General features: G+C 43.9%; 1 protein-coding gene across 3 annotated transcripts in view; it reads right to left on the bottom strand.

Moving 5' to 3' along the window:
* The window catches only part of LOC107619582 (gibberellin 2-beta-dioxygenase 2), a 5735-nt gene continuing 3685 nt past the window's right edge, over positions 9837-11886 (bottom strand). The window contains exons 2-4 of one of the 3 annotated variants that reach the window (XM_016321874.2): positions 11421-11790; positions 10085-10359; positions 9837-10052 (exon numbers count right to left, since the gene is read on the bottom strand). In XM_016321874.2, coding sequence (XP_016177360.1) covers positions 10049-10052; positions 10085-10359; positions 11421-11790 — 649 coding nt within the window. In that variant the 3' untranslated portion in view covers positions 9837-10048. Of the gene's footprint in view, positions 10360-11420; positions 11791-11886 lie in introns of all 3 variants that reach the window. The other 2 variants (XM_021111271.1, XM_016321873.2) reach the window with 2 other exon arrangements.

Genomic DNA, 11886 nt, shown 5'->3' with positions numbered 1-11886 from the left:
TTTTTATACACATATTTATCATTATTTGTTTTAATTAAGTGAAATAAAGATAGGGAGAAAGTACTACATATATTCCATAGAATAAGAAAGAAGACAACATGGATAAAAATTATGTGTAGAATAAAAAAGTAACTGTACAAAAAAAAAGAAAAAATATATTTTGGACCAAATTATAAGAGGACAATTATATTAAACACTATTTATTAATAGGATTAAGATGGAAGAGTGAAAATTGAATAACAAACTCTCCTATTTCCTTTATATATTGTTATAGATATTTAATTTAAAGTACATTAAGATATTATAATAATATCTATAATAATATTATTTAGGACATTTACGGAAGGTTTATCGAATCAAAACCTAAGAAAAATATATTATTATTAATTAAATAAATATACAGAATTTTTATCGATATTTGGACCATTCGGTCTGTTACTTGGACCAATTTCACTGTTATTATGAATATTCTGAATATTTAAAAAATTTATTATTAGAATGAAAAATAACGTAATTTGATAATTTAAGAGTACATTCAGGAGATAAATTTTACATAAATGGTACTAAGAGTACAATAACATTGATATATTATAAAAAATAATTCATATTAAATGATATACTAACAATATAAATTTATTAATGGGAAGTATAACTTAGAGTTTAGAGTACTTGACACAGAGTATTGATTAGCGGTCATATTTGTGATATCTTATAATGTTGTCATATTAGATGTACCACTCGATGTATCAATTTATTTTCATCGTCTAATACTCTATCCGTAATTGGCACGCCTCTGGTGAAGTGTTGCTGCCTCTATTCTTCACTCATATTTTGTTTTCGTCGCCTTGCCAAGTCGGTCGACCACTTCCACGTGAGTCTTCCATTGGTATCCTGTCAACTGTAATTAATCTGTTACGGCCTGGCCCAAGAAGTTTACGGGCCAGTCCAACCCGAGCAGCACCTGACCCGAACGGTCGGAGGCGAGACGCTCAGATGCCGACCCGGACACGCGTCCCCGACACGCGCCCCTGACAGCTTCGCCACAACTGTGCGACGAGGCCTCGAAGAAGGTGGGCATGTCCCTGCAGGGCCCATCTCTGACACGATATATATATGGGGAAGGACCTACCCTTCCCCCAAGGTACGTCACACATCATTCTATCCCTTTTTCGCCTGCACACTCACTGACTAGAGCGTCGGAGTGTCTTTGCAGGTGACACCCCCCTTTCACGTGAAGTGCTCGGGACCCCGCCTACTCCAGCACGGTGGCCTACGACCAGATGAGATCACCCCCTCACTCAGGATACCTACCCGAACTGTCCGGTACCCGACCTACCGAACATTGGCGCCATCTATGGGGATCCATCCATGGACTTCGTACTGGTCCAAGGTGGAACAGGCCGCGAGGCCGAGCCCGGAGAGGACCACGTCGCGACTGCTTCCCGGCAGCACACAAGATCCCCTCCAAGACACACAACACAATCTCACGATAGACGCCCCTTCGGGGGAACTGGCGACAACCATGCCAGAATAATGCAAGAACTACGCCACAAGATGCAAGACTTGGAGCGCCGGCTGGCAGACAAGGAGCACGACCAGCACACCCCAGAACAAAGTCACTCCCGCTCTCACTCTAGGAGCCACTCCAGACGCACGGCCAGTCCCCAGGCCGAATCCGTGAGCGCGGGAGAGAGAGGACGCACGAGAAGACGCCACGACCCCGTCATCTACGCCAGGCATGAGAGGCGGCGTACTACAGATCGCAGACACGAAGGTGCTCGTCGGGAAGACGACGAAGGGAGAACAGCGAGAACGCGGGGACCCGTGATAATGGGAGCGACCCCATTTCATCGTTCCATACTCGAGGTCCAGCTGCCAAAACATTTTGACAAGCCAACGGATATGAGGTACGACGGAACGCAAGACCCTCTGGAAGACAATCAACGACCTAGGAAGAGTCATCAGCACAAGGATGTTGGTAATGAAGTTCATAACTGAAGAAGGGTCAGTAGGGTCTGTGAGGGGAGACCTGGAAACGGCAGTCGCTTGCGACAACGCCAGTCTCTCGTTGAGAAGGAAATCTAAAGAGGCATCGGGAGTATTCCTCGCCGACTTGGATGCCAGAATAGATGACAAACCCAGACCCGAACCCGAAGGGGACCTGGAAAAGTTTAGGGTCGGAAACTCGGAGGAAAAGTTCACGTTCGTGAATAGGAACCTCCCCCATGAGTTGAAAGAACCTTTGATGGAAATGATCAGAGCCAATGGCGATTTGTTTGCCTGGACACCTGCCGACATGCCGGGTATAGACTCCGGTCTCATGTCGCACCACCTAGCCATCAGGCTGGAAGCCAAACCGATGGCTCAAAGGAGGAGAAAGATGTCTCAGAAAAGAGCAGAGGAAGTGGCCAGGCAAACGGCCAGCCTCCTCGAAGCGGGGTTCATCCGGGAGCTCGACTATTCGACCTGGTTGTCAAACGTGGTCATAGTAAAAAAGCACAATGGGAGATGGAGGATGTGTGTGGACTACTCCGATCTCAACAAGGCATGTCCCAAGGACTGCTACCCCCTCCCCAACATTGATGCACTCGTCGACGCAGCTGCGGGATACCGGTATATGAGCTTCATGGATGCCTACTCCGGCTACAACCAGATACCGATGCACCGGCCAGACGAGGATAAAACGGCGTTCATAACACCAGGGGGGACCTATTGCTACAGGGTGATGCCGTTTGGCCTAAAGAACGCGGGGGCAACGTACCAGAGACTGATGAACAAAATATTCAGCGAACTCATTGGCAAGACGGTGGAACTCTACGTGGATGACATCCTCGCAAAGACCACCCTGCCTGACAATCTCATAAGCGACCTAGAAAACGTGTTCGCATCCCTCCGACAACACGGCATGAGGCTCAACCCGCTTAAGTGCGCCTTTGTCATGGAGGCCGAAAAGTTCCTGGGGTTCATGATAACCCAGAGGGGAGTGGAGGCCAACCCTGAAAAGTGCCAAGCAATACTCCAGATGAGGAGTCCATGCTGCATCAAAGACGTTCAGCGGCTGACGGGAAGGCTCACCGCGTTGTCCCGTTTCCTGGGTGCATCGGCAGCAAAGGCCCTACCCTTCTTCGGTCTAATGAAGAAGGGAATAGCATTTGAGTGGACCCCTACGTGTGAAGAAGCTTTCAACCACTTCAAAGAGATTCTAGCAGCACCCCCGGTGCTCGGGAAGCCCAAGGACGGAGAACCACTCTATCTGTACCTAGCCATAACAGAAGGAGCGTTTGCAGCGGTGTTGGTGTGGGAAGAAGGGAAGGCCCAGCAACCAATCTACTTTGTGAGTAGAGCACTGCAAGGGGCAGAACTTAGATACAGTAAGCTGGAGAAGCTGGCATTGGCACTCCTGGTCTCCTCCCGCCGACTACGACAGTACTTCCAGAGTCACTAGGTGGTCGTGAGAACGGATCAGGGGATTCGTCAGGTGCTCCAAAAACCTGATCTGGCGGGAAGGATGATGACCTGGGCCATCGAATTGTCCCAATACGACTTAAATTACGAACCCCGACATGCGATCAAGGCGCAAGCAATGGCAGACTTCCTGGTGGAAGCTCCATGTAGACGGAGCCTCCAACCAGACGTCTAGAGGCGCCGGGATCATCCTAAAAAGCCCAGCCGGAGTTATCTACGAACAATCAGTCAAGTTCGAGTTCCCTGTATCGAACAACCAAGCAGAATACGAAGCCCTCCTGGGGGGCTTGGTTTTGGCTCGGGAAGTCGGAGCAACGAGGCTGGAAGTGTGCAGCGACTCGCAAGTCGTCACTGTGCAGGTAAATGGAAGCTACAAAGCCAGAGACTCGCTGCTGCAGAAATACTTAGAAAGGGTCAAGGAACTGAGCAAACAATTTGAGGAAGTCACGGTCCAACACGTTCCGAGGGAAAGGAACGCACGGGCAGACCTCCTATCCAAGCTGGCAAGCACAAAACCTGGAACCGATAATCGCTCCCTCATTCAAGGCATAACAAAAGAGCCGGCAGTTGCCCTCCACCTGACCAAAATAAGCCCTTCCTGGATGGACCCCATCACTGACTTCTTGGAAAACGGCAAACTCCCTCTGGATGAGAAGGAAGCCAAAGCGGTAAGAAGGGAGGCCGCCAAATATACGATCATACAGGACCAGCTATTCAAAAAAGGACTCAGCCAACCTTTGCTGAAGTGCCTGCATCCTGACCAGACGGACTACGTACTCAGAGAAGTCCACGAGGGGTGCTGCGGCCACCATATCGGGGGCAAAGCCCTAGCTAGGAAGCTCATCCGAGCTGGATACTACTGGCCAACAATGATGAATGACTCCAAGGAGTTCGTAAAAAAATGCGCGAAGTGTCAACAAAACGCCAACTTCCACAGAGCGCCAGCTTTCGAGCTTAGCCTACTGACGTCCACTCGACCTTTCGCGCAGTGGGGAGTCGACCTCTTGGGACCCTTTCCAGTTGGCCCGGGGCAGGTCAAGTACCTCATAGTTGCCATCGACTACTACACCAAATGGATAGAGGCTGAGCCGCTGGCCAGCATATCCTCATCCAATTGTAGGAAGTTCTTGTGGAGGCAGGTGATAACCCGTTTCGGCATCCCGGAGATCGTCATTTCGGATAATAGCACGCAATTCACTGACAAGAAGTTCGCAGAGTTTCTCACCGGCTTGGGGATAAAACAGAAGTTCTCCTCGGTTGAACACCCCCAAACAAACGGACAAGTGGAGTCCGCAAATAAGATCATCTTACTAGGTCTCAAGAAGCGTTTAGATAGCAAAAAAGGCGCATGGGCCGACGAGCTCGCCTCGGTTCTCTGGTCCTACCGAACAACTGAGCAAAGCTCCATAGGGGAAACCCCCTTCCGCTTAACGTACGGGGTCAAGGCGGTGATACCCGTAGAGATCGGCGAGCTGAGCCCACAGTTACTCCTTGCAGGAGTAGAAGAAGCGGTGGACAAAGACCTGGTAGACGAGGTCAGAAAGATGGCCCACTTATCAGAGGAAGCGCTGAAACAAAGAATAGCCCTACGCTACAACACCAAGGTCCTCAGAAGGGAATTCGAGGAAAGAGACCTCATCCTGTGACGCAACGACGTCGGACTACCGACCCCAGGAGAAAAAAAGCTGGCGGCAAACTGGGAAGGCCCCTACATAATCAAAGAAGTGCTTGGCAAGGGTGCCTACAAGCTGGAAAAACTCGACGGCAAAGAAATTCTGAGAACATGGAATGCAGGTAACCTGAGGAGGTTCTATTCATAGCTTGGGCACACCGGCCAAGCGGCCTGACGAGCTAGATAGATGTTTGCTTTTATCAAATGCTAATTTCCAATGATTTACTTTCATCAAATGCCTACCATGTTCATGAATATTGTTTAGCTAACGACCAATTTTTACTTATCTGAATTATTCCATCTACTATTCCCCAATACGTATCCCACATAATCGCGCTCTTCAAACGGCAATCCGGGACTAATCACCCCGGGAGCCAATCGAGTCATAGCCATAACAAACGGCCGCGACAATATGACCAAGACGGTTCCAACCATGTTACCAACGTAAATGGCAAAACAGACACAAGCAATAAGCCCACGCCAGAAAAACGGTAACAAAACATAAACGCTCCTAAACAAACAAGATAAAGGCGATAATTAGAAGCCGACCAGGCGACCATTAAAGAGTAACAAAGGTCTTAACGGTTGCAACAAAGTACTTTACAAAGCCAGGCAAAAGTACAAGTTACAAGAGTTCACTTTCGGGGCATATCAACAATCTTGCCGTCCTGAATCGTTTTGAAGACCCCAATAGCCGACGTGTCGAAGTCTGGAACCACGATCTTCACCTGAGCCTTGAGAGCCTCCTCAGTCATGAAGATCGCGTTCTTTCCTTCCTCTTTAGTCGCCTTATGCTTCCTCTTGAGATCTTCGACTTCGGCTTGGACAGCTTTGGCCAACGAAACGGCCTGGTCGCACTCCTTCTCCATAGCGACCACCCGACCTTGCGCGGCACTGAGCTGGCTCTCCAGAGTCATCTCCAGCTCGGTCAAACGGGATACGGTGGCGTCGGAGACCTTCATCTTTTCCTTAAAGGACGCGGCCTTCTCCTCGGCATCCTTGCGCCCCTTCTCCGTCGCGGACAGCTGTTCCTGAAACTTCTCGACTTGTGCCTTGAAATCGTTGTTGGCCTGGACAGCAGTATCGAGCTTTCTTCGCAACGCCTGCATGCCCAACAACTTGAACTCGGCCTTTCGAGCTATCACCGCCCCGCGGAGAAGTGTGCGGTACATCCACCTCGCCTGTCCCGTGAGCTCGGTACCAAGAAAGTGGTCCTCCGTACCGGGAATCAACTGACTGTCAATAAAGCCCCAACATCGAAGTTTCTCTCCATCACGGTGAGAGTTCCTTCTGGACTGGAGGATGCCCTCTGCCTCTTGGGAGTAGGAACAAGCTTCAGATCATCCTGCTCCCGAGGGGTAGAAGACGTTTGCCCGATGCCAGCCGTCTCCTCGAGAATAGGAGAAGCCTGCAGCCCGGCAGAGTTCTTGTCGGACATCTCGGTGTCCCGAGGCGAAGGCACAGCTTCATCCTCCTTCTCCTCGGTAGCCTTCTCCTCATCAGCCTTCTCCTTGTCGCTATCCTCCAAGAAGGTCTTGACTAAACCTTCGAGCCCAGTTACCGAAGCAGACATCTCCACTACAACAGAGAAACAAATACATTAGTCATGAAGACGGCAAGAGTATATTAAATGATGAACAATACAAAACTACAAGACAAAACAGCTCACAAATATAACTCCTGGCGGCCTCCCGTTCACCCATAAGGAGGTGGGGGTTCATGGGGTTCTTCCCAAAAATTGCAAATAACACGTCGGCAATTCTCTTATTTACAGGAGACATCCCCTTGTAGGTCACCTTAATAAAGGTGTTCGACCCCGCCCCGAAGCTCCAATACGTCGGGATGAGGCGTTCTCCCTCTAACGACAACCAAAAGGAATGGCGACCTTTGACGGGACGAACTTTGAAATATTTGTCCTTGAACCAATGATAGGAGTCCTCGAACAAACCAAATATTCTCCGACCTTGGGCAGATCGGAAAGACAGGAACCCTTTCCTCGCTTTCCCTTGTTTGGAAGGGTTAGTAAGATTGAAGAAGAAGAGAAAGACATCCACCGACACCGGCAGCTCGAGATATTCACAAACCATCTCGAAACAGCGGATAGAGGCCCAGCTGTTTGGATGAAGCTGCGACGGTGACACGGATATCCGATTAAGAAGCGACATCTGGAAGTCGAAAAACGGTATGCGAATGCCAACCTGGGTGAACATGGCTTTGTAAAACCAAATCCAGTCGGCAACCCGGGAGGAGTGAAAATTAATCTCATACAGCCGCTCATGGGGGGCAGGAACGAAGGAGTCATAATTGGCCTCCTCGTCTGTCCCCCCGCACAGATACTCGGCTTGCCGGAACTCCGTCAACTCCTCCAGATCCATCTGATTTGGCGAGTCCTTCACATCGGAGGTCACCCAGGCGTAGGGGTCATAGTTCGCGACGGAAGAAGCCCGAGAAACGACGCGAGGCATACCTACAGTGGGGTACCACTCCATTAGTCTATGAGGTCGGGAGTCCAAGAAAAAACCAGAAACTATGTCCATCCTATTCAACAGTTAAGATCAAGTATGGCTAAAGCTATATCTATCATGCAAGCCACCTAAAATCCTATCCTAGAATGGTACCCCTCCCCTAACGCATTTACTTGACACTAGAAAGCCACCTAGCAACAAAGATCAAACAAAAACAGCAAGAACATGGAGCAAATGCAAGTAGTAAATGTACAACAATAAAATAGAAAAGAGAAAGGATCAAATATTACCTGAATCGGTTGCGAAAACTGAAAAGGAAGAAGGAAAGATGCACGAAGACGCTAGAACGAAGCTCTGAGATTTTCTGAGTAAAGAAGAAGGAGATGGTAGGGAGATAATAGGAGCAAGAGTGTAAAGAGAAAGATCAAAGCAAAACTGTTTAAAACTGCCACCCAGGAAGCGCGAAAGACCTGGGGGCAAAATAGTCTTTGCATACGGGGTTTTCCATCCCATTATGAGCATTAAATGCCCTGCGCAAAGAACGAGGTGACAAACGGTCGTTCCAACAACAAACAGACACGCGCGCAAGAGGCCCGTCCACCCCACAGACGGCCGACCTGACGACAACGCACGAGAGGGGAGAGGACGCGCCACCAACGATCCTCACGGTCGGAGGCGAGATGCTCAGATGCCGACCCGAACACGCATCCCTGACACGCGTCCCTGACAGCTTCGCCACAGCTGTGCGAGGGAGGCCTCGAAGAAGGTGGGCCTGTCCCTGCAGGGCCCACCTCTGACACGATATATATATGGGAAAGGACATACCCTTCCCCTAAGGTACGTCACACATCATTCTATCCCTTTTTCGCCTGCACACTCACTGACTAGAGCGTCGGAGTGTCTTTGCAGGTGACACCCCCTTTCACGTGAAGTGCTCGGGACCCCGCCTACTCCAGCCCGGTGGCCTACGACTAGACGAGATCACCCCCTCACTCAGGATACCTACCCGAACTGTCCGGTACCCGACCTACCGAACATAATCTAATTAATCAAAACAAACACATAAACATAGTTTTACACTTTTATTTAATGACAAAAAATAAATTATATTACATTTTACGTTATATTTAGATGAAGTAAGAAGAATGCATGAGAAGATGGATGAGAAATGAAGGAAGTTTTTTTATTAAGTAGTAATAATAATGTGAAGTGAGAGAGAATAAAAGAAGAAAGAGATAATTATAAAAGTTACGTGGATTTATGAGATAAGAGAGAACGTGAATGAAGATTAGATAGTGGAAGTTCTTAACTGATCGTATATTGGAGTAGGTTATTAAGAAGGATAAAAGTGAAAAAAAGTTTTGGATACCAAAACAGATTTTGCCATTATATATTGGTATAGATATTGCTCTGTTAGTAGTTAAACTCATTTGAATTTAGAGTCCTCTCAATCAACATAAATTGCATATCCAGAATATATTTCTTTCCAACTTCCTGTATCACGAATTTGAAATTGTGAGAGAGAATATTTGTTAGTAATTTTGCTGTCAATATGTGTGAAATTATTTTGTTCTTTAAAGTAGTATTTGTTTTTAGAAACTGAAATTGAGATTAGAAGACTAAGATTCGGTATTATATTTAGTAGTTAGAAATTGAAACTAAAGTTTCAGTCTCAGAATACAAATTCCAATCCCTTCAATGCTTTCAGAAAGTAGGGATACAAGAAACTGAAATTTCTAAAGACGAAAACTAAAATTTTAATAATATTTTTTAATAACTAAATATATTTTAATAAATATTCTTATTTTATATCTATATTTATCTTGAATTAAATAGGATATATTTTATATCAAATATAATTTAAAGATTTAATTTAGTCTTTGTTTATCAATTTTAGTCTTTTTTCAAATGCAGTCTTTAACTTTACTGATTAAGCTAATAAAATTAAGTTGACAACAAAGTATGAAACAATACACAAAATCGTAATTTCTTTTATTTTTTTAATTAAATGTGAAAATAAAGAACTTTTTATTCAAATAAATAAAAAAAAAAAGCATAGGACTTCAAGGATGATGATCTCATTAGTAATTTGACTATAAAATTTTTTTTTTTTTTTTTGGACATGGACTATAAATCACCTTGCAAGACTGCAAGGATGACCTATATTTTACAACAGTAACAAATAATTGGACCTACTTTCGGTCTCAAAGTACATCACTCAAAAAAAAGAAAAAAAGTCTATATAGTGACATCTGAGCTTAAAACACTTCTATCAAATAAAGGGTAGGAAAAAACATCTTGCCAAAAAAAAAGCCTATAAAAATTCTAACTACTGACTATAGGTAGTGCAAGACTATGAACAATGAGTGAGTATGATATGGGAAAGTTTTTGCTTTTTCATAAATGAGATTTATGTAAGGTAGTTTGGGGAGTTTTAGAAAGTTTATTAGGGAATGACCCAAAAAAAAAAAAAGTTTATTAGGGTGAAGGAGGGACAAGATTGGAATCTTGTTGTTGTTGGAGCTTGAAGAGGTCAAGACGAGAGGCACCCAATCTCAAAGAGTAAGCAGCTTGTTTGTATTGGGCCCAAGTGAAAGGCTTATAAAGGGTTGGGTTGTGAGGTGTCACCATCTTAGACAGTGGTGTGATCCACCAATTCAGCGGTGGTGCTGCAAAATACATCATTGACATTCTTGACTTCAATGGGTTTGTCAATGCTCTGTGTCTCACACTTGTAAACCTTCCGTTTGTCAATACCTGAAACAAAACATAACATTAAAAATATGTTTAATATGGCCATTTATAAGATTTACTTATAATATACCATTATTGGGTGTTTTTTTATAGGTATGGTTATAAATAAAGAATTAAGGATATAATTGGCAAAAGAAATATGATCAAATGATTGTAAGTTTGTAACATTCTCCCGAGCACTTTAGATAGGAGTGCCATTATTGGAAAAACAATTTTGTCTGATTTAATTTTGATAAAAAAAAATATCATAGTTTAATCAGTTATATGTATTGAATTTTAATTACTAAAAATATCTTTAAAAAAAGACATTTTAGACGTCTTTATCTAAGTGGCTCCTTTTTTATATACCGTTATATTTTCAATTTTTTTTTCTTCTAAGATATTTTAAGGGAAAAAACGTATTTTAAGCAGCTAATATTAAACTCGTTTTTGTTTTATATTTATGTTTAATGCTCTTTATTTTTATAAAATTAATTAAAAATGTTATATCATATATTACATTTGATATAGAAAAAATTGAATTCAACAAAAAATGTGCATATAATAACTTTGAAAATGCAAATGTTTTTAATTAAATTTTGCCATTCAAAAAAGAACGTTGTTAATATTTTATTGAATAATATACAAGTACTATGTGAAGAGATTAATGCAAAAGACATTTAAAGATAATTTTACTAAACCCAAAATATTTTTTAGCATTGGACCACCAAAAAAATAAAAATTAAATATAAAAAATTAGATGACAAAAGAATAAATTTAATTTTAAATAATTTTACATCTATATTCAGTTATGTAATGTCGTATTAATAAAAATAACTAATTTTTATATTAATTATATCTTAATAATCTAAAAGAATATGCAAATGATGCCAATGAGTTATAATTCAAATGACATAGTCTTTTTATACTCATCTAAGAGGTTGCGGGTTCGAATTTTTTTATTTTTAGTAAAAAAAAAATGCAAATGACTGTGATGTAGGTGTGATGTGGATAAGATTAAATGATTAATGGAAAAAGAAAAGAGTGGGTTGTGAGTGTGATTAGTGAGTAGATTAGGGACCAACCTGGAGTGCATCGCCGACCATAACGAAGAATTCGTTAGAGTCCGGGGGGACAGGGATCCACAGCCCGTCATGAGTTGAGATCTGAAGCCCACCAACGTTGTTGGACCGTAGGATCGTCAAGATCTGAGGGTCAGAATGCTCCCCAAACCCAATGCTGCTATTGCTGTTCCCCTTCATCAATGATGGGTCCCACGACTTCGGTTTCACCATCTGAGGGTAGTGGTTGATCCGAAGCAGCGAATCACTTTGAACGTCTCTGATTAGCTTGCTTAGTGAGTACTTATCTTGGAGCCGTAGACCTTCACCCACTAGATCAAGAATCTCACATGCTAGCTCCCTCGTTGATTCTATGTAATCGTTTACTGCGCAACTGCGATTCATGACCAGAAGATGCTAAGATATTTTCAGACACAAATTTAATATTTTGACGGTTTTTCCTTTGAAAACTAGACAAAAATACAATACA

This window comes from Arachis ipaensis, chromosome B09 (genome assembly GCF_000816755.2).
Source record: "Arachis ipaensis cultivar K30076 chromosome B09, Araip1.1, whole genome shotgun sequence".
In the NCBI taxonomy this organism is placed as follows: domain Eukaryota; kingdom Viridiplantae; phylum Streptophyta; class Magnoliopsida; order Fabales; family Fabaceae; genus Arachis; species Arachis ipaensis.
Note: the sequence above shows the minus strand (reverse complement) of the source record. Positions and strands in the feature narration are given on the sequence as shown.